This window comes from Anthonomus grandis, chromosome 10 (genome assembly GCF_022605725.1).
Source record: "Anthonomus grandis grandis chromosome 10, icAntGran1.3, whole genome shotgun sequence".
Lineage (NCBI taxonomy): Eukaryota > Metazoa > Arthropoda > Insecta > Coleoptera > Curculionidae > Anthonomus > Anthonomus grandis.
The window spans coordinates 8547851-8571744 of NC_065555.1; the positions used below are offsets into that span (position 1 = coordinate 8547851).

General features: G+C 31.7%; 1 protein-coding gene across 2 annotated transcripts; it reads left to right on the top strand.

Moving 5' to 3' along the window:
- The first annotated feature begins 422 nt into the window (after positions 1-422).
- On the top strand, positions 423-23567 carry LOC126741234 (heat shock 70 kDa protein 4). 2 transcript variants are annotated; one of them, XM_050447608.1, is made up of 10 exons: positions 423-591; positions 759-893; positions 4766-5148; positions 5523-5814; positions 8357-8768; positions 9383-9563; positions 11750-12066; positions 15678-15998; positions 18519-18661; positions 22748-23567. In XM_050447608.1, exons 2-10 carry the CDS (start codon positions 778-780, stop codon positions 23049-23051), a joined length of 2469 nt encoding a protein of 822 aa, XP_050303565.1. In that variant the 5' UTR covers positions 423-591; positions 759-777; the 3' UTR covers positions 23052-23567. The 2 variants fall into 2 exon arrangements, with proteins under 2 accessions (XP_050303565.1, XP_050303566.1); XM_050447609.1 differs by having other exon boundaries at positions 11750-12015.
- The last annotated feature ends 327 nt before the right edge of the window (positions 23568-23894 follow it).

The window sequence follows — 23894 nt, forward strand, 5'->3', positions numbered from 1 at the left end:
ACTGTGATTTTAGAAAACAGTAAAACACTTATTTAAAAATTTGAACATGTTGCTCAAGTGTAGCCATATATAAATATAACCTGTAATAGAACGTAAACTAACATATAAATATAACATATATAGCATATAACTTATAAAAACGAGTTTACAAGTATATGCAAAAAATCGCTACACGTTTCTGCGACAAAGCGACGTTTACAATCGCGGATGCTTGTATCGCCGAGAATCGATGATATGAAAGAACCTTCTCGAATGTCAAAAAGTAAAGCGGGACGAGGAAGTGAGACGGAGACATACTTGGTTCAGTGCTTTAAAATCAAGATTGAGAGAGAGAGAGCTATGCGCTGGCGAAATGTGGGAATGTGACGAATCATGTAAAATTTTCCGGAATATTCCTTACATTTCCTGAAAGATCCGTTTAATTGTCACTGTCAGTTGTCACTGCCATTGTGCTCGTTGCCTTTGGAATCTTAGGTCTTGGACAATTGTGAACGAAATATATATTTTATATTAAATTTCCATTTTATAGCCGAACAGTATTCGAGAGCAGACAGTGCGAAGATTAAGGAGTGTGCTAAAAGCATAAAAAGTGTAGGTATTCTATGTTTTATTTTGTAACCTAGCTGTAGTTGGTGTAAGAAATCCAATAGGGAGCGCGTTTCCCTGTTATCTTGCCCGGCTCAGCACGTTGCTAAAAAATCGTTAAAAAGGCGTTTTGTATTCGTTTAAGAATCGTTTTAATAGTGTTTGGATTTCAGCACCTTGAATTGCTAAACGATGGCCGCGATGTCAGTAATTGGAATTGACTTGGGTAATGAATCCTGCTATATAGCAGTAGCAAAAGCAGGTGGGATTGAGACCATAGCAAATGACTACAGTCTAAGGGCAACCCCGTAAGTAATTTTATATTTCTTTTTCACTCAATGTAAATATTTAGCTAGTTTGACTTATATCTAAACTAAATCCAATTAGGTTTTAAATCTGAACAGAAGAAGGCCTTCTGTAATTTTTTTTTTATTCCCTAATTGAACCTGTGGGGAAAATTTTAATGTAGGTTTTCCCTGAAGTATTTTTTTAAGTTTAATTTGTTATTTGATGATATATATTAAGAAGTAGTACCAAAGCAAACCACTCTTTATTAAATTACTGTTTTGTAAACCCCAATTTATAAATTTATATATCCATTAATTTCATTTACCTATTCATAATCAGTATAGTTCCATCAATAACTTAATATACCTACTCGATATTTTTTTATTGATTTTCATATGTGTGAATATGGTGTAATAATGTATAAATAAAGATATAGATTTTTGGCTGAAATAAGTTCTGATATGGCTTCTTTGAATGTAAGTGGTGTGTAGTGGCGATTGGGCCTAAAAAGTAGTAATAGGTACTGAAAGTACAGGCGAAGATTGATAACAGCATTTTAGGGCATGAGTGAGACAGGAGGCATTCATTCTTTTTTTTCTCAACCTTCAACAATACATACAATAACTTTTTTTTTAATTTTGGGTAATGAGTAGTGTAACAATGTTAAAATATTTCATAAATAGGTACTTCAAATTTATTAAATATTTTTTTTGAATTAACTAATCAAGAATGGGAATAAATATTTGCTGGTAAAAATAAATACTAACTTGCTAAAATCTCTGTTGCCAATATTATTTTATATAAGTACATCTTTAGTGTTGTGGATATTTTTGGTGATTAACCAATTTACCACCCAATGATTTTTAATATTTTTTGGTATTTTTAGAAAGCTTACCTTAAATTTATTAATTTAAACAAAAAAAAGCCTTGAATGAATTACAATGCAAGTGAAACTTTATGTTATTCCTATGCTCAAATATTAAGAATATACTATGGTATTGTCTAGGGTTAATGACTTTGTTGACGTCTGCAGAAAAATTAAACTAATTCCTACAATATTGCCAAATTGTGAAGCTATTTTATTGGGTTTTATTCCTTAGATATTAAGTTAGCATATTAAGGTTTCAGTTCCTATTTTGTTCTAAGTTTTATTTTCTGTACATTTGTTTAATCATTTTCATAAGCAGGAATCAATTTGAATTCTCATAAAAGAGGAGATGCTAAGCAGAGTACCTATGAAGATCTTTGGACAGTTTTTTTTTTAATAAATTTTCATCAAATTTTAATGCATCCTCACTCTCCTGGGATTTGCATCATCCAACAAGTTCAGACACCTAAGCATTCAAAACACTATTATTTATTCACACAAATAATGACTTTAATAGTTTATTTGGAGGAAGGCCTTGGTATTCACAATTTGTAGACTTAGATATATATTATATATTTGCTACAACAAACTTTTAATACAAATTATGTTCATCCAAAATACTGAGCCCTCCTGAAAAGCTTCTAAGTGACAATCCTGGCTATGGCCCTGGTACTAGTGTTGTGAGCAATGGAACGTTCCCGTTTATTCTCGAAGAACGTTCGCGAACGTTCACGACTCTTTTCGTGACGTTTATTCTCAAGAGCACGAATGAGCATGAATCCGAACGTTCCCCAATAATGTGAACGTTCCCATACCGGTAAAGAGTCAAAGTATAAGCTCAAATACTGGCCAGCCAAACACCTACCAATTTAATGGAACCGAAATCAAAAAAAATAAAACTCACTACCAAATCTGGGGCTGAAATTAATACCATTGAAGATGATTCTTTTGAGTCTGATGAGTCTGAATTTGATTTAACGGAAATTCTGAGTGATTTAAAATCAAGCGAGTGCAATGAGGGAGAGGATAGTTCGGAGGAGAGTTCCTAAATAGGTTGTTTGAAAGTTTAACTTAATAAATAGAACATAAATAAACACATTTTTAATTTCAGATATTTTCCTAATATGTTTCCTTTGCATTTTTTTCATTTATGCTTGTATGTGCTGAAAATTCTCGTTCGTGCTCGTTCATGCTCGAGGTACGTTCTCGAAAAATAAATTCTCGAGCATTTTACAACACTACCTGGTACCATAATTTACCACTGATTTATGTTAATAGCTACTTACTCTTACCTAAATCTTGTAGAATTTTGTCAAATATGGCAACACTACCTAGTTTTCTTGTAGAGAATTAATATAATAGAGAGTATTTACATGACAGTGTTTTGAAAATAAGATCAATTAGTATAAAGTTTTATTACAAAGTATGATACATTCAAAAATTATTTAGTTTGAAATGTTCCATATTCTTCCAATTCCAATCTTCTTCCTACTAAACAAAATTTTTTCTAAAAATTATTACAAAGTCACAGCCTCTAACAAATAATAAAAAAACTGAAAGGGCAATGTAGATGCAAATGTTACATGAAAAACATAAAATACACAGAAAGATTAATAAATGCTAACTCATACTTATGGTGGAAACCTTTGTTGGCCATGATTCTAGGCTGGTTGGCCAATTAGGTTAAGAATCAAATATTTATTTTATTTATTTATTTACGGACTTGCTATTTTACAATAAATAGAACTAATTACTAAATACAGTATAGATATACATTGCTATACAAAAAAAAAATTAAAGTACATATCACAATATATGCCTTAAAGATCCTCTAAATCTTGCCTCTGAAGTTCCAAAAAAATCTACAGATTGTTGCATTATTTAACATTCTTGTAATAGGGTTATTTTTGCCATAATTTGTAGAATGGTAAGGAACATAAAAAACATTAGTATGCTGATTCCTTCTTATAAGTACATTCTGACATATTAGACTTAAAAGATCTGGACAATCAATTACACCATTAATAATCTTGTGAAGTAAACGAATTTCAAGATTTAGTCTCCTCCTTTCCAAAGTATCAATATTAAGTAGCGATCTTAATTCACTATAAGAATAATCATCTCTGATGCAACCACACCTGTAACCAATATAAAGAAGAAACTTATTCTGCACTCGCTCAATTGCAGTTACATGTGTTACATAACAAGGGTTCCAGATAGGTGAGCAATACTCCAGAACACTTCTAACTAGCGAGCAATATAGTTTCTTTATCGTAAAAATTGAAAAGTCCTTACTAGACCGTATAATGAAACCTAACATTCTATGAGGCCGAGAGATAATACCCGATATATGAATATCAAATGATAATTTGCTGTCCAATACAACACCAAGATCCTTCATTTCATCGGTAACCTTTTAGTTAGTATGGAATAATTGTAAGAAATAGGACTTTTTACTCTTGAAAATGATATTTGATAGCATTTTTTTACATTAAGGTCCATATGATTTGCTTGACACCAGCCATAAAAATTATCAATGTCTTCCTGAAGAAGCTTAACATCAGTCTGTTTGCATTGCAACCAAGAAATTATGGTCCACTCTATCAAAGGCCTTGGAAAAGTCAGTATAAACAGAGTCGATTTGACACCCTTGCTCCATATTGCTTAAAATAAAATGTATGTACATTAAAAGATTTGTATTGGTAGATCTATTTTTTATGAAACCATGTTGCTCACTATTAAGTATACCACGACAATCACTGTACAGTTTTTTAGCAACAAGAGAGTCAAACAGTTTAGGTATTTCACTCTGAATGCAGACTCCCCTATAATTATCATTATATAAATACGAAAGCATTAACAGTTTGTGGCCGAAAGTGTTTTGTTACAATACTAATGTTAACCAGAAATATATGGATGGTATGAATAAAAGTATAAAAATCAATATGGGGGTATTATGCGTCATCTTTAATCTGAAGTCTAAATTTAGTCTCAGCTACTTTTGATGTTGTGTATTTCTTTCAGTTCCTATGTGGCCTTTTCTGGAAAAAACCGTATCTTGGGGGTGGCTGCCAAAAACCAACAAGTCACCAATATGAAAAATACCGTTTACGGTTTAAAACGTCTATTAGGTCGAAAATTCTCAGATCCTCATGTTCAACGGGAATTGCAGTACCTACCATTTAAAATTCTGGAAGATAAGAATGGAAATATCGGAATCATGGTTCACTATCTCAATGAAGAACACATTTTTTCCCCTGAACAGTGTTTGGCAATGTTGTTGACAAAATTAAAAGATACTGCTAGCATAGCTCTGCAGACGCCTATAAATGATTGTGTTATCTCTGTACCTTCTTATTTTACTCAGAGTGAAAGGAAGGCTTTGTTGGATTCAGCTGCTATTAGTGGTAAGTTTGCTTTAGTAAAAATTCTTTTCTATCTTAAATTTGTGACTCATCCTTATTAATACTCCATAGTTAAAAAATATTATTTAACAATATATTTATGGTACATTATACTGATAATGACACTTTATATACAAAATTAAAATTTGCATGATACTAACATAATTATAGTTTCAATATCAGATATTGACTTATTAGATTATTATTGCAATGAAATGCTTTAAAAAGCTAGAATATTTGTGTATCTACATTTTCATTTTACACATAATTTTTTTCCTCTTTATAACATATTTTTGAAAATTTAGTGATTGAAGTTACAATACATTTTACCAAGAGCTTTACTTACTTATAAAATATATTAAAATGTATTTGTATAGGTTTGAATGTATTACGTCTCTTCAATGAAACAACAGCAACGGCTTTATCCTATGGCATCTATAAACAAGATCTACCCGCACCGGAAGAGAAACCTAGAAATGTTATTTTTGTTGATTGTGGTTATGCATCTCTACAAGTTTCTGCTTGTGCATTTAACAGAGGCAAATTGAAAATGTTAGCAACTGCTGCAGACCCATACTTGGGAGGCAGAGATATCGATCGCATGATCGCAGATCATTTTTGCGTGGAATTCCAAAAGAAGTACCAAATTGATGCAAAATCTAATCCCAGGTAAGGTTTTTACAATAGTAGTTATCAGTAACAAAATTGTCATAAGTAATATGAGAAATATGTCTATGGCTTCATTTTCTTATACATTTATTTCTTTGCATGAATGACTAAGACACTGATTTGCATACAGGCAATTTTATTAATCACAGTGAACATATAAGGAAACACCAGTTAAGGTTTTTAAATCTTGTTTAAGGCATTTAAGGTAATGAAAAATAAAATCATCTATTTCTAAATGATATTATATGAATTTCTTAATATTTTGGCTTACGCAAAAATGGGGATTATTGTAATTTATTTAAATTCAATTTAAAAGTTAGGCATTTGCAATTGCAAGTTTTCTTTCTCTTTTTTTTGACAAAGATCCCTCTATTGTGCTGAATATTTGGCTTTAGAATAAATTCCAAGAAGTCATATATTTAGTGTTCTATTGATTGTTCTGATTCTTTTTGAGATATTGACAAGAGCATATGATTAGATACAAATGTTTTAGGTTCTCATACAAAAGAAAAACATGTTATATTGCTTATTATTAGTATATACGTTCTATGATTAAATTTATATATTGTTGTAATATTTTGTATATCAGTTTTTTTCAATGAATTTTTGCCAGAATTTCTTGAAAAATCAAGTTATTATGAGACTCAAGCATTAGCATTCTGAAAAAGTCCAGTAAGAATATGCTTTATTAATCAAGGTATAATATAATACTCAAGGTATAAGTTTGACCTGTTTAAGCTCAAATATGATAAGGCAGTAATTAAGTGCTATTGAAAATACTGAAAAAAGTGTCATTGTAATTCATGTAGAAGCAATTGCTAAAGCAACTACTAAAATATAAACTTTATTTTATCGCGCTTAAATATAATCTCTCTTTTCACTTACTTTTAGCAAGTATCTAATCAATTAGCCAGTATTTTCTACAATACTAGTCACTTAATAAGGAATATTAATTTTTATAAGTCCTTTAATCTTTTCTGGCTTTTGCAGATTAAATTATTCAGTCGTTTATATTGGTCAGTCCGGTCGACAAATTAATTTCGATTAATCGGACGTATACACACATATATCAATTCGATGAATATAAAAATATATTGATAATACAGATCTGTTTGCATTTACAAATCGTTTGTCCTCAAACCATTTTTTTCCTCTGAAGATAATGTTTGACTCACTTATGCTTGTTATTAAGGAAAAAAAAATTGTTTATTGGAAATCCTGGAAATAAAAGAAGTTTTAAAGTTCTGTTCTTACCCAAGTAAAAAAAAAAAAAAAAAAGTTCTGTTCTTATCGCTCATATCAAATGATTTTTAATGCACGTTTATTTATCGTAACATTATACATACTGAGTCACTGGGTTTTACATATTTTTCAGTTTCCTTGAGGGTCTATATAGCTATTGGCAATACAATTTTTCAGATGTAGTTATTCGAGAGAAATTTTATCTTCACCACATCTCATTTATGTTTGATTCTTCGGATAATATTTGGCGGTTTTCTTACATTATACGTCAAAGTATAATTTATAATGAGTATCGATAAATGTGCTAGGATCCATTACAGGTTAAAATAAATTGATATATTTTTTTTAGTAAAAAAATATCCTTTTCTAATACTATCTACTTTTTGTCAATACTGTGTACCCAAAACTGATGGTTATTAGAAAATGTAGAAGTACTTAAAGATTGGTTATGCATCTGAAATTTAACGGCATTGAGTAATATGAATAAATCTCTTTTCCTTATTGAGTATTAGAGATCTGTAAATTAATAAAATAGATATAAAACTATTCCTGAGCCGAAAAAAACAAGATGAAAGAAATATAGAAACATTTATCATTGAAACACTTTTTAGAAGAAACAGTCTATATGTAAACATTTATATTTTAATAAAGTAGTACTATTTTAATAAATTGTATTATTTTCGAGATATTGACAGTTGAAAATTACATATTATGTACAGTGAAACCTTTAAAGGAGATGTTTATTCAAGGCAGAAATATGACATACTTGAAAATGCAAAATTGAATCATTATTTTTTAATTGATTTTAAGTATTTTATTGGGACAAATTTTTTTTATGTGTTGTTTATGCAGTAAGCTTATGAAAGAATTTTATATGTAGAAAATAACATATGAGAGAACTAAGGTCTTCCTCTCCCTTCAACGAAGCATTTTTGCTGTCACATTAATTTCCTTTTGGAATGTGAGTAGGTTCATTATCTGACTTATACCCTGGGTCAGAACTTACAAATTTAATATTTGGTTCAAACATTAAATCATTATCCACAATTAAAGTCCTCAATCTTATAAATAATTATCGTCTTCAATATCCGACTTTTCTGGGTTGTCTATTGGATTTTAAGAGTTATTTATTAGGGTAAAGAATTTCAAATTTGGTAAGAAATAATTTTTGCATTTACTACAATAAACAACCGCGTCCCTCCAAGAGTTTGACTGACTTGTGGATAAGTCGGAAACACAAATTTTACTATAAAATATAAATAAACAATAAATGTAATTAGAATTTTACTTTTCTTTGCAGGGCATACATTAGACTGTTAGCAGAGGTTGAAAAATTAAAGAAACAAATGTCAGCGAATTCCACTACATTACCATTGGCAATTGAATGCTTTATGAACGATAAAGATGTGAAAAGCGAAATGAAACGAAGCGATATGGAAACGATTTGCGCCAGTATGTTCCAAAGGGTTGAGGAAACCATGAAACGGTGTTTGCAGCAATCCGGCTTGAATTTAAATGACATCTACGCCGTGGAAATTGTGGGTGGATCATCAAGAGTTCCGGCTATTAAACAGTTAATCGAAAAAGTATTTAAAGTACATCCCAGCACTACTTTAAACCAGGATGAAGCCGTATCTAGGGGATGCGCTCTGCAATGCGCCATGCTGTCTCCAGCAGTTAGAGTTAGAGAATTTAGCATCACAGATGTTCAGGTGAGATAGATTTTGTATATTTACTTTTTAATTTCATAGTATAAATAAGTAATGCTCAAAAACGTTGATATGTGCGCTCCAAAAAATCGATTTGCGTCCTATTGAATCTATATGATTGACTTGCAGACCCTTAGTTTAATAAAAATGAGGGTATGTAAGGGAGATTAGGTAATGTTTGGCGGTTTTAATTTCTTTTTGGAAACAGCAGATGCTTAAGTGTAACCTGTTTTAAAAAACGGTTGCCATTACTAAAATACGTCTTTTTTTTACCTAAAAAAGTATGGAACTGCAATATTACTATTTATTTTTCTTTAATTAAAAATACCGTTTCATTATCTGCATTGTAAAGCAAAAAGAGTGTAACTTTGATTTGCAGATACTTTGTTCTGTAATTTATAAGTAGAACTGCTTTTATAAATAATTGTATATTTTCACCAGAAGTCAGACTTGCTTTGTAGACTCTATAAATAACAATTTTTATATAAATTTAAAAAATATGTCGAAAGCACTAATGATGTAATTCCATTACTACTTTCTATAGTATATAGTAATAATTTCTTTTCACTTTAGGTTATAACTTAATTTATTAATTTAATTATTTTTTTTCTTTGCAGAACTATCCAATCCATGTATCATGGGATGCTAGTCCAGGCGGAGAGTCCGCTGGCGATATGGAAGTTTTTCCAGTAGGACATGCAATTCCTTTCTCAAAAATGTTGACCTTTTATAGAACAGAAGCATTTCCAATTAGAGTATTTTATGGAGGTCATATTCCATATCCTGATTCCAATATTGGTATGTATCTATTTTCTTTTTATTTAATATTCTATAAATTATTTCGTACTGGTATAAACTATGAGAAATCCTCACCTTAAAATCAATTCAAACTTGATATTGTCAAAACTTGATATTAATAAAAGCCGCCCAAAAAGCAAACTAAAAGTACTAATGTAATGAATAGGTTTACCAGATCGCAATTGATTTTATGAGAAAAATTAGGTAAAACAAATTACACAGAGTGAAAGGACGACACAGAGGTAGCCAATTACATATTATTAAATTATGATATTACAAACTTAGGTGAACATACTAGGAATGCGTATAAAGCTCACATATTGAGCATAATTCGGTTCAAAAGCCTAATTGTTTTTGGTCATTTGTTCAAATAAAATGTGGTTTTCCTACAAATAATATGAGTTGAGACACATGATTTTGCGGCTTATTTTGTTAATGCACATGGGTTCCTCCCTAAGGGTTTCTTTCCAGCACTATCACAATATTTATATTTTTCATTTCAGTTAGATAACTCATCTTCATTGGACTCAAAACTTAGTTTCATTTATTACATTCAATCGAAAACATGAATATTGATGTTGATATTTATTTATTATTATGTTTTCTTTGTCCGGTAAATTGGGCACAAAAAGTGTTTTAAAATTATTTTCTGATGATATTTTGTCATCTTATATGAATCTGCTGATAAACTACCTATAAAGGGACTTTTTTGCTATTATCCGGTATTGAGTTTTTGAAATACTTTCTATGAATTAAGAGTCCGTTATACATGTGTTTTCGTCTATGTCATTAAAATCGAAGAACAAAGTGAGCATATCTTTCACGTTCGACAGCACTTGTTATATCATATAAATCCATGTTTCGTCGCCTGTTATAATACGTTTCAGTAATATTCCATCGTTGCTGACTTCGTTAACTGACTCCTGAGCAACTTCCATTCGCCGCTGCTGTTTTGGTTCCAAATGCAACAGTTTTCGAACAAATTTGCTGTCACGCGTTTCATACTCAAAAACATTAAAAAAAAATTATGGAATGAGCCAATACCTATTCCAACATCATCAGTGGCTTCTCTGATTGTGATTCGACGATCGTTCATAACAATTTTTTTTTCACTTTTGCCACGCTTTCATCAGTTGTGGATGTGCTGAGGAATCCGGAAATTCTTGTTTTACTCAGTGCAGACTCACCATAGGCCTTTGTTAACATTTTACACACTTTCTTACACTTCATTTAATTTTTACGCAAAATTCGGTATAAATTCTTTGATCCATATCATAGAATTGTAAAACGTCATAATATACAAGGTGTTCTATTTAAGAAAATTAATGTTGACGCCATAGTTTCTACTACTTGAGGAACTCTGTATAAAAAAAATTTCAAAAAACGCGGCTAAAAAAAATACCTGAATTTGTATTACATTATTAACGATTTAAAATACCGGGTGGTGCGTCGCCGAGCGGAACATCAGTGACAGTCGATATTTGAAAACAAGTATGAATTATTCAATCGACGAAAAAATAGCCAAAATTAAGTGGCATTATGCGAGAAACAGTTTTAGAGCAGTATCTGAAATGTTTTCAGTCTATTTCCCCACCAAGCCCATTCCGTCCATTTCAACTATTAAAAAAAAACATTTCTTGTATTCGGCTGTACGTCAGATTTGACAAAGCCTTATAACAAATTGTTTGCTGGTGGCTTGTGTCTGGTTTTACCTGAACCGAAAATTTGGTAATTTTGCAATTACATTTAATTGAATAATTCAAGATTCGCTTATCAAAATTTTTTGAAACTTTGCACCACCCGGTATAAACACTAAGGCTAAATAATCCAAGCTTTTTTTTTGCCGATTTTCGTAGACTTTTCACCCACTAGGCAGGATCAATGCAATCGGGCAGTGTTAAAGATTAGCATTGATTTATTTTCAATTGGCCTTAGCCAGTTAAAATCTACTTTGCGAAAGATCTGTACTAGTATTTTAGATTTTCAGTTTTGTTTCTGTTAGGTGTATCTTTAAAAAAATGGTTTTGTCTTTAAGTGCCTTATGCTCTTTGCTTTTGATCAATATAATGTTTGACAATAAAATAAGAAAAGTGAAAATATCTTAAGAAATAAATAAACTTCAAAAAATGAAAAGTCAAAATTTATTTTAGAATCCAGATATTATCAAATTTCTTTTTTTTTCTCAGGCACTTGGTTGATCAAAGACATCCGCCCCTCACCAGACGGTAAGCCCCAGAAAGTCAAAGCGAAGGTGCGAATCAACCTGCACGGGATCGTAACCGTCTCTAGCGCCTCTCTAATCGAAGCTAAAGAAGCGACGGAAACAGAGTCTCCCGAAAAAGAAAAGATGGATTCGACTGCGGAACAACAGAACGGCGAACAGCAGCCGCCGCAGAAGGGCGAGGAGGACGTGCCAATGGAAGGAGGCGAAGCCCAACAGCAGTCGGCAGAGGTAGGGTCCGGCACCAGCTGGACTAAGAAAATATCCGCCTGGTTCAGCGGGGTACGCATTTTGATGCTGCCGGCCGCTCGGGCCGTATGGCGAAATTTCTTTAATGTTCAGTCCCTTTTGTTTTGCGTTAACTGGTTGTCAGGCTTAGTCCAGTTCTGTTTTAGTTTCTTATGTTCGTTGTATTGATTTTTCTTTTTTTGTTTTTAATTTGTGTTTTGTCGGCTAGTTATATCCTGAGAAGCCAGATAATTATCTTTAGAACGATAATAGTCTCTGGTCTTTTATTAAGTTTCATATTATTTTGAAGCTCCCTAACCAACAGAGGAAGTTTGATTGCATTTCTTATCGTGTTGTCATGCAAAATAGTACCTACACTTATTGGCATTTAATTTGTTTTTCAATTCTCCGTTTAAAAAACTTTTGGTAAATTATTTTAAACATGGGTAAAAATTGTTTATAAAAATCAAGTATAACGATTAAATACAGGTTGAGTTATGCCCATTATAAGTTATTGACGATGTTTCATATAGCGTGCTTATTTAATTTATTAGATAGAACCTTCTTTTAACTAGTGATGGGATTATTCAGATTAAAAATCATTCATAATTCGATTATAAAAATAATCGGTAGCATCCGATTATCGAAAAATAATTCGATTATTTTGAATGAGTGATGGAAAGATTAAAATTAAAAAAATGGAATATAATCGTCATACGTCTTGTTCACTAGCAAGTCGTTGCCATGTGTAATAAATTTTATTTATTTTTTTTTCTATAAAATATTCAATGTTTAATAATAATAAACATAATTATTTTTTGGTATTAAATACCGTAGGAGGAAAGTATGCAACTTTTAGATACAATTTAAGATTGTAATTTAACTAAAAATAAATATGAAATAATTAATTCTTTTAGTTCTTTTAAAATCTTTAATTTTTTTTTTATAGAAATAAACATATTTTATTTAGTAAATAATGGTTATATAAAATCATTCTAAGAATATTTTAAAATTTTCTTGCACATGTGACAAACGGCTTGTTTTGCATCGAGTTTGTCAAAATAATTCCAAACTACTGATTTTTTTAAATTCCGGATCTCATTGTAAGCATCATTTACTATTTACAGGAATACTGACTTCTCACGGTTTATCAATAATTTAAAGTGAAAAATATTAAGATTTAAAATATACTTTTTTAAGAAACAGCAACAGTTTAATGATCAAGGAACAAAAAAGTACAAAATTATTTGTCACAAATTGATCAGCTGATATTTTATGTCTTGTGATTTGCGATGTTGCAATATATACACATTCATAACATAATAATCCGATTATCGAAATAATGCGATTTTTCCCATCACTACTTTTAATTACCTCGACGATTTAGTGCATTATTCTATTGGTTTTTTTTTTTAATGCGACTTCCTAAACTCTCTCTAGTTTCATGAAAAATTTACTTTACTTCACTGTTGTAATTCCTCTATAATTTGTCTTCAGTACTTAAATCAAAAAAAAAATCTCTCGGATCATCAAATTAAAAATATCGATCATTAATTTCCTGGGGGATTTTTGATGACACAGTCGGCAGAGATAGGTTCAAATTACATTCATGGTGACGACGGTGCCGGCGTCGTTTTATTTAATTTTTTTTTTAATTTTCTTATTTCTACATAAGCCTGTCTGACTCGAAGAATGGTCCTCTATATTGACTAAATCTAGAACGTCGCGACGAATTTGCACGAGCACTATTAGACGAGGATCGCGACCCTCAAGAATGCTCTTTTTCACGTCTCTCAATTTTGCGGCGTAGGTCTATATATTCCCTGCTTAGGGAACGTGGTGGTCGGGGAATACCACATCTAGACCTATCGCTAACTTCTTTCTGATTTTTTCCCGTATTAACTAAACATAACCTAAAATAAAAATTACACTTATTAACACGTTATTTTTGACACGTTATTTTTGATCTATCTTAGGCTATTTATTATCCTTAATAATCAGCCTACCAAAAAGTCAATACTTTAAAAATCTAAACCACGAAAAACTCGCCGAAATTTGGCTAAAGCTAACAAACGTGAACCAGGCGGTGCACCAGAAACGAATGAGTTAAGACGGAGCTTAGAACATTGAAAGGCTAGAATTCGCATTGCCGTGGAACTATGGGCAGTTTATTTGCTTGCAATATTGTCAAAATGCTTATGTAGAAAAGGCAAAAAACACTTTATAATATCATAAAAATTTGTCACTTATTTTGACAGGCGCAAAAAAATATTATTCCTCTTTAATAAAAATGAAGCATTTTCTTTTCACAAAATATGATAAGATATAGAGTATCTTTCGTATAATCGTATCTTCGTAAAGAAGTCAACATTCAAAGTGAAATGAATGTAGATAACGTCCCTATATTAGAGAAAAAGGCAACAACATCGCATTGTTGATTTTATATTATCGCAAGTCTTTATTATTCTACGTTTATGACGACAGTTGGCTCTTGAGATGATGTTATGACAATACCGGTGTTTACTTGTGAAAAGATCGGTTTAAATCGCCTGTTTCCCATGGTGCGGCACAAACAACACAAGTTTTTATTATCGTAACACTGAAATGACTCAACCTTTTTCGTTTTTCAAGCAAAAACTAATGAAAAAACAGAACTTCACAAATGCCGAATGTAAATACAAAGCCGTTTGTCATCTCGCACATTTCGCACATCAGCTTTTGCCATTTCAAATTTTTTCCCTTGCCCCCGTTCACATGTTGAACTCAAACAAAGTTGTTGTTTTACTAATTTTAGCCTTTCAATGTTCTGAGAGACGAAGGGATGCGCGCCGGTTATCTCGGGTATTGATTTTTGTTTTTACCTGAAAGTATGGTGCACAACGAGTAGGTGTACAAGTACAAGGTAGAAGTTTCTAACCGGGGGCGGACTACGTGGTAAATTATAAGAATAAATTCGGACTGGACGTGAATATAATAGCTCCTTTAGCTTATTAAATAGTTACTTGTTGATGTAAATTTGTCACCTATAAAGTCAACCTGACTGTAAGAAACCTATGCAGTCAGCATTAAGGCCTCATTTTTTCATACATTCCTTGATCCTCTATTGTCCAACGTGCAATGTGATTCCTCCCAACAATCGTTGTGCCATCTGCAAATGGGATAAAGATATTCGTCAAGCAAGTATGACAAACGATTATATTATTGATCTACGTCTTAAAAAAATTAGGTTCTTATATTTCCAAATATTTGCTTCTTGGATAGATATTGTATAAAGTTATTCTCAATTTTTTGTTGATCATTGGATTGCATTTTTTCTCATAAGGAGTGAGAAAAGCGGTTTCGGGATATAACCATCCCTTACTTATAATAACTTAATAAACAGATTAATATAACGTACAGTTTTAATGGAGCTGCAATCTCGAATAAGAAAAAGTGGTCAAATATTAAGTTTGTGAATTGCAAGTTTAACAAAGTAATTTCTAAGTTTGTTTGACATGTTCACTGGTGGTCTTCTGGAAATGTTTTTTACCTTTGTTTATTTTGTTCATTAAAACACTATAGACCCAGACTAATGATATTATTTATTATTATTAACGGTGAAAATATCACATTAAAAAACGTCCATAGTAGAACTAGTGGTATGTATAAACTCATTATCTTTGCAGGACGGCGAAAAAGACAAAAAGAAAAAACTTGTTAAGAGCGTTGAGCTGCCCATAGAAGTACTCACCTTTGGCTTTTCCAACGTTGAAATTAACAAATTTACCGAACAAGAGTTCAAGATGATTGCATCAGATAAACAAGAAAAGGAAAGAGCGGACTCGCGTAACGCATTAGAAGAATACGTGTACGAGTTGAGAAACAAGGTCTCTTCGGATGACGAGCTGGCTCCGTTTATCCTCGATTTGGACCGAGAAGTATTAGTTCGGAAACTAGACGAGATGGAAAATTGGCTGTATGAAGAAGGGGAGGACTGTAACAAGCAGGTTTGTTTTTTATTTACATCATAAATGTTTAGTTATTGGATTTGGGGTTGAAATAAAATAAAGAGAGTCGACGTTTCGATCTCTATAACCCTTCAAAGCAGAAACATGATATGGATTATATATAGATTTATAAACCAATGGTAAAGCTGTTCTCGACTAGATGAAATTAAAAAACTTTCGTGATATTTTGCAATGGCGGCTCCTTAATTTAAGAACAGGTGAAGCTCAGAACTCAAAATAATATACCATAACTCGCAAAAACAAAATTTTAAAACGCAATAAAAAATCAATATTAGAGCAGTATTTACCTACGCTTATTGTTACATCCGAGGCAGTAGTTATCTTTTAAAGATAAGGTATATTCTTTTTTAATATTTTTATGCAAGAAAAACTACGTTCAACATAAATACTTGTAGAAGAAATAGTCACAATTAGACGAATTAATTTTGCAGCTTCTTTTAAAATGCCACTATTTTCGTGTAACTCTTCCAATAGTTTATCTAACTGAATATAGCGGTAATTTTCTTCATTATAGATGTAATTTAATAAATTTTTAAGCCGTGACAATTTATTAAATATATTAGGGAAAGAGCCTTTCAAGTTATTTCATGATTCAATGGGAAAATCCGTCGAATACTCTGCAAACTTAGTTGTCTCTATCACATAACAAAAGCTATTTTTTATAATCCTTAAAATCTCTTATCAATATGATATTGTTTCTAAAATTTCATAATATAGAAAAAGTTCTTTGATCGTTAAAGTTTTTCGTTAATGACGATAATTCTATGGTGTCAAGCTCACTAAATCAAATAATTTCTGAAAACTATTTTTTTTTTCAAAAGTTGCTGGGTATTCTGAATTTGTGACATGCAAAGGCTAATATTTAGTCAACACTTCTATAACGTGTCACTAAAAATTCTGAAAAAATGAAAAGACTAAATTTAAAATCTAATTTCAGTAAATACTTTTTTTGAACGGTCCCATTTATTACTACTAACATTTTACAGCATACAAAAAGGCTTTTGGATGATTTTGGCAATGGGCTTGGAAAATTAAAAAAAAAATATATATATTTTCCCAAAATTAAATACAACATAAGTTTATAAGAACAATGACGTTTATTTTAAGTTGTTAGGGTAAGTATTTGCAACGTTATAAGGCTGCTAGTCTGGGGTTTTTTATACCTCCCGAGATTCCGTCCCAATTACGCGCTACGTCATAGACGCCGACGCGACGCGACGGTGTATTATAGAGCACGCGCTAGCCAGCCAGCCACAGCCTAGTGCCCAGGCGTTATTTTGACAAGGTGGTTTTGTTTGTTGACATTTTGACTTTTAACTTTTATTATTGACGTATTTTGCTTGTTGACTAATTACAATGGAGCAGGGATTTGTTCGTGGTCAGTCAGACAACTTACCCATTATATAAACGTAAATATTTTAAAACTATAAATTCTATTCAAAAATAAATAAAAATAAACTTTTACTTTGACACCCTGTTTTTCAAAAACTAAGCATTTTTCTTAGGAAAATGAGTGGACCTGTAATCACGCACCTGAAACGAGCTGCTTGCCACCAAATCTGCAAAAATGTCATCTGGCAATTATTTTTCCTACGAAATTTAAATCAAAACACTGAACATCCCACTTTGATGTAATATCCAAAAAGAAAAAGTATAGATTTAACCAAAAATTTTACTTTAAACAAACCAAGAATCTCTTAAAATACACTCAAAAACAGCAACTCACACACAGCGTGTCACCATAATGCGAGAAAAATTCGGCTCACTTCGTTAACATTGTAAATATAGGCTAATACCGGTCCAACCATTTTCCTTGCCTTGTCTAAGGCGTTTTTCGACATAGAACATATGTACATATGAACTTATTAAAATACAATACAATATATATAGCAGGTATGTGTAGCAGACATTTTGAAAAACACAAACAACAGCAAAAACATGCATAATAATATTAACAAAGCAAAGCAGCGTGCGCGGACGACATGCTAGCGTCGGTCGTCGCGTCCACTAATTGGGCGCCTGTGACGTATCATCCCGGCCGCGCTGGTACAAGGGAAAAATTAAACATGGCGTATTTATTCGAAATTTGAAAATTAATTGTGAAGTAACTATAAATGCTAGAGAACTGAAATAAATTGCTAAATTTAAGTTGGAGCCTGCTCTTTTTTACTAAAAAATAATCGAATTGTCGTTTCCAAGCTCATTGAAAAAAAATAATTAAAAACTAAAGGAAGATTTAAAGTAACAAAAAAAGGTTGGGTTTTTTCCCAACGTTAAGAAGTTATTCTTTGACACTATAGGCAGTCAAAATAACCGGAATTAACGGAGTTCCCGATATTTTAGGACAAAATATGCCGTGATAAAAACATCGTATTTTTATTTTAACTGAATAAGTTAACCAAAATTTAGCTGATGACGAAGACACTGGCCTCAAAAAACGTTACGTCTACTGGTTTACGTAGTTCTTTTAATTTATAATATGCTTTCATCATCTTTCAGGTTTACGTCGATAAATTGGCAGAATTAAAGCAAGAAGGGGAACCAGTACAACAGCGAAAGATCGAATATGACCTAAGGCCTGCTATTCTTGAAGATTTTGCTCGGGCTCTGCAGCTTTGCATGAAAGCTATTGAGCTTATCAGGTAAATACATACTCTACAGGTTACCTTCATTCGCTGTGAAATTTCTAGAATTACAATGACTAAAAATCCAATATAAGAGTATTCTTTTCTTTTCGTTCTTTTTAATTAAAAATTCAGTTGGATTATTTATGAAAATAATACATAAACATACGACATAAATTTAAACATTTAAGTATTAAAAATTCTTTGAAAAAATTTAAAAATTTCTATGTGTATGTATTATGTCTAAGTAACTTATGATGATCTTGAATAATGCCGAAATGCGTGATATATTTTAATAAGTAATCAAACCGAATTTGTGTTAGAACGATAATGTTATAACTGTAATCGTTGATGTTTATCCCCTTTGAAAACTTTCTCTTTTTCCTAAATATCTATTCGTCTTTTTTAGCAAAATTGTTTGTGTTTTTAAACTTTTATTGTTGATTTTATTTCTGTATGTAGAACCTTTTAGTATTTATTTTTAAAGGTGTTTCAGAGAAGGTGGAAAAGTACCTTCAGCAACGAATAATCCAGAGGCTTTGTAAAAGCAAATCGATTAATAAAAGTGCCCAAAATATTAAAAAATTCTTATATAGCCAAATAGTCAATTTTATTGAAAAACATCATAACGATGACATAAGATGCAATAAAGAAAAAAAAACTTCACGTGTCTTAATTTGCTGAATTTTAGTACAGTAGAGTCTCGATAACGTGAACTAATTAGGGATGACTGTGTTCATGTTTTCGAGGAGTTCATGTTACTGGATAAAGTTAATCGCATGATAAACTAACACGTATATGTACTTTGAATATATATTTTATTGGAAAATCAAACAAAAACATGTTATACAGTTAGTAATACATACTTGAAAATGTATATGTATATGTTTATACATGGTATAAAGAAAAAAATATTTATTATATAGGTAAGTATATGTATGTAAGTAACTACAATGTACATTATTTATATTTAATCCGTTGTTGTTAGAAAAAAGTTATCTAACTTTGTTTGACGGATACGTTGTTTGTTTGAAAGATAGATAGTTGCACATTCACGTAATTTGTGTAAAGACTGAATATCCTCGAAGTCGGCATTGTTTTGCTCCGCCCATTCTAGACCTCTGTTAAATATACGAACTGCCTCAACGTGAGTGACTTTATCCATAGCCTGAGAAACCTCTGGATCTTGATCCTGTTCGGTTTCTGAATCATTAGACACTGCAGTACAATCTTTATCCATTCTTCGATATCTCCACGTTGGAAGTCTTGCCCTGGATCAATTTCTTCTAATAAATTGAGGTTAGTCTCTACAATGCTATTCAGGCTTAGCAATTGTTGACGAAGAGTTGCCAAGGGTATTGTGTCTTCACGATCATCATTGCTTTGGCTTTCGAAAATATTTTTCCAACACTTTTTAATGGTTGCTGGTTCTAATTTATTCCGTGCTCGTGATAAGTTTAAAATATCATCACTGAGGTTGTATTGTTTGATAATGACATTCATGTCCTTAGATTTATTAGCTACAACCATTGCCAAAAACATGGAGCGATAATGCAGTTTAGTCAACCTAATAACGTTTTGGTCCATAGGTTGAATTAAGGGTGTCACATTGGGAGGCATATACATAACTTGAATTAGTCCATCATCAGATAAAAGTTCCTCTACTGGGGGATGATTGGGGGCATTATCCAATAAAAGAAGTGCTTTCTCTGGAAGACCTTATTTCTCAAGAAACTTTCTCACCTAAAATTAAAACAAACTTTTAATTTTGAAATGTATAGCTATGGCAGGAAATTTACCTCATGCACAAGAATTTCTTTGAACGATTCCTTAAAAATTCCGGCTGTCATCCAGGCAGATTGTAAGTTTTTGCAGTGTACAGGAATGTAAGAGTTCTTAAAACTTCGTGGTTTTTTAGCTTTCTCTATTACCAAGGGAGTCAATTTATGTAGTCCAGTCGCATTTGTACATGCTAGAAACGTTATTCTTTCTTTGGCTGTTTTTCTTCCAGGGGCAGTTTTTTCTTCACTGGATACGTAAGTCTTTCCGGGTAAAAGCCGGGTAAAAAATAAGAATGGTGAAACCAGCTCGGGCTGAGAAGATAGTTTTTCACCAGTCATTGTTAGGAAGCGTATGCCAAATCTTTTCTTGAACTTTTGCAACCACCCCGAGCTCGCAGAAAAAGTGGAATTTTTGTCGTACAGTTTTTCGTGAAAATATTTGGCTTTCTCTTTTAAAATTAAACCACTTATTGGTGCATTCCTCTCTCGTTGTCGCAAAAACCACTTATACAAAGCTTTTTCCATTAATGGATATTCAGAAGGCCTAAGAGATTTTCGTTAACCTGGCCAAGAAATAATTTGGTCTTTTTTCTTCTTAATTGCACACTGTGGATTTGGCTATTCCATAATTTTTTTGCTATAAAGGTAACTCCGCAACCTCTACTAACATCGGACAAAAGTTGGGCTTTTTCTTCCAGAGTTAAATAATTTACTTTCTTAGTAGACATCGTGCATGTTTCGTATTGATCGGCGAACAAACACTGAATAAGACGCAAATTTCATATCTCTTCCAAACATGTACAAACAAGATATACAATTTGGCGGCGATATGCAAAAGCACTAAGTTAGTACTAAAGTTGCCGACGAGGGGAACATAGGAAATGCCGCTTCATGCCTACGGGTAAAACGGTAAAACGATATAAATATTTTTTTGTTCACGTTATAGAGGCGAGATATTTTTGGCGTTCACGTTTTAGACTAGGCTGAATACCAATTAGGCTGTTCACGTTTAGGGATGTTTACGTTATGGGACGTTCACATTATCGAGACTCTACTGTAAAGCGTTTGATATCTTGGAATGATGACCTATTTTTATCCAAACTACAATATTTTGGTGTTTCTTCCAGTTCTGTTAAATTATTTCAAATTTATTATCATAATAGCTATTGCTATATAGTTGTTAAAAATGAGAATCTAAGAGAGTAACCTATTAAAGCAGGGAGTTCCACAAGTGTCATCATTATTTCCGCTACTTTTTTCATAAATCACAAGTAGTAATATCCCTTTCAAAATCTCAGCTTAAAGACTTAACAAAATCCAACATTAATGATAAAGTTCAAAATTAAGCATTAACAATCACCGACGAAGTTGAGAATTTGGCTGCTTTAATGGATAGCCATTCAAATTCAAAAACTATAAACGTATGTAAGAATAAAAATTATTTCTCATTAAAAACAAAATCTTCTTTCCAAAGTTAAATAATTTATTTAAACGTTTAACTCTTTTTGCTATAAAATGTCAAAATAATTGCTATGCCACTCTATGCTCGATAGAGACAGACAGCTATTTAAAATCTTCCTTTTTACATTTTTTATAGTATAATCAAAAAGGTGAATGTAGATTTCTAATTTCTATTTCTAATCAAAAATCCGATAGATTAAATAGTGGTATATCTTCATTAGACTGTTGAAAAAATTGGAAACAATAGTATCAATATGAAGAAGGGTCAGCACGCTTTTGCTAAAGACTTCGAAATTTTTTAAACATTTATAAGGTGCCTATTTGTTATATCTTTATCTATCACAGTTTCTTTAATAATATTTGTTTTTTTTTAAATTTTATTGTTGGTACCTAAAAATGAGACAAAAATAAAAAAAATATTATGGCTGTATAGACAAATTATTAATAGACAAAATATTACATTATGTGCCTATCTATACCATTCCATTGAAATCTCCAGAGAAGAATTGAATAAGAACGGAGTTTTATGAAATAAAGCCCTCTAGTCAGGAACCACGGAAATCAATGTGACGTGGCGATAATTTCCTTTCACCCATCAAACCTTCTTTATTTTTAATGAGATTAAGACTATCAAATTCAATTGAACCAGAAACAAGTTTTTATTACTATGATCGATAGAATTTTCCTAGTTTTTCTTTAGATGTAGAATTGTAAAATTATCCAAGAAACCAATTTTTTCAAAAACTCATTATTCATATCTGTGATATGCTGCCTCGCCACGCTTCACATGAAACACCCTGTATCTCCTTAAAGTTTTTCTTTTTTTTTTTGATTGTGTAAATCATGTTTTCCTACTTTGCAGAAACAAAGATCAAAAATACAGCCACCTGACAGAAGAAGAAGTTGCACAAGTAGAAAAAGCGTTCCAGGAGTCCTATCAGTGGCTCGAGCAGACTAGACAAAAGCTTAACGCGTCCTCCTTGCATCTGCCGCCTCCGATCACCATTGCGCAAGTCAGACAGGAGAAAGCGAACTTTGACAACACTGTGAATGCGATTTTAAACAAACCAGTTCCCAAGGCACCTTCTCCTCCCAAGGAAGAAAAAAGCACAGCCGAACCAAACGCTAAACCCGACCAGAAGGAAGAAAACATGGAATGGTCATAAATTTGGCGGATATGAAATGTGATCCTAGGTCTTTTTTATGATAGCGATAATATATATTTAATTCCTAGTTGAAATAATTAATTTGCAACTACGAATCGCCGAACAAATTCGTTTAGTTGATTTAATGCATTTCTTACGTTAACTATTTAAAAAATAAATAAATTTTCACTTTGTTTAACAATTGCAATGTTTTGTTTTGGTTGGAAGAGAAAAGTAATGTTATGATAAAAAATGCTTTAATATTTATCTCTAAAACACTAACAATTTGTTAGCTGCATTAGAGAGGCGTTGGACTGGCTGAAGGGTATTTTTTTTACCTTTTTAATAATTGCTCACCTTATTCAGAACATGTGCTCGAACTTCTTGCTGTTAAATTCGACTATAACTGTACTAATTGAGACCTTTATTTACTGTTCCTTATTATTAAGCATCCTTTGTCATTGCCAGTACCTCTCTTTTGTCTTTAATCTCACTTCTTGTTGTAAGATGTAGATTGAATATAAAATTTGAAACAAACATTATTTTGTTTATATAATATACCAATTAAAATCTTAAACATTAAAAAAAAACATAAAATGCGCGCATGAACTATGGGAATGAAGCGCATCGTATTTCATGCAGCCCTTCAAGTTAAGGTTTTTATTTTTCGTGAGACAATTCAATTTCAAAACGGGCGTTCTTAGTATAATAAATGTAATCACATTTTTCTGACATGATAAAAGGAACAAATTCTTTTAAAATTCAGGTGTTTTTTTATTTTTCGCACACGTCGATTAACATTGTCACTTGCGATTCGATTTTTCATCATATCTGGCCAAACATTAATGTTTTAAAGGCGTTGTG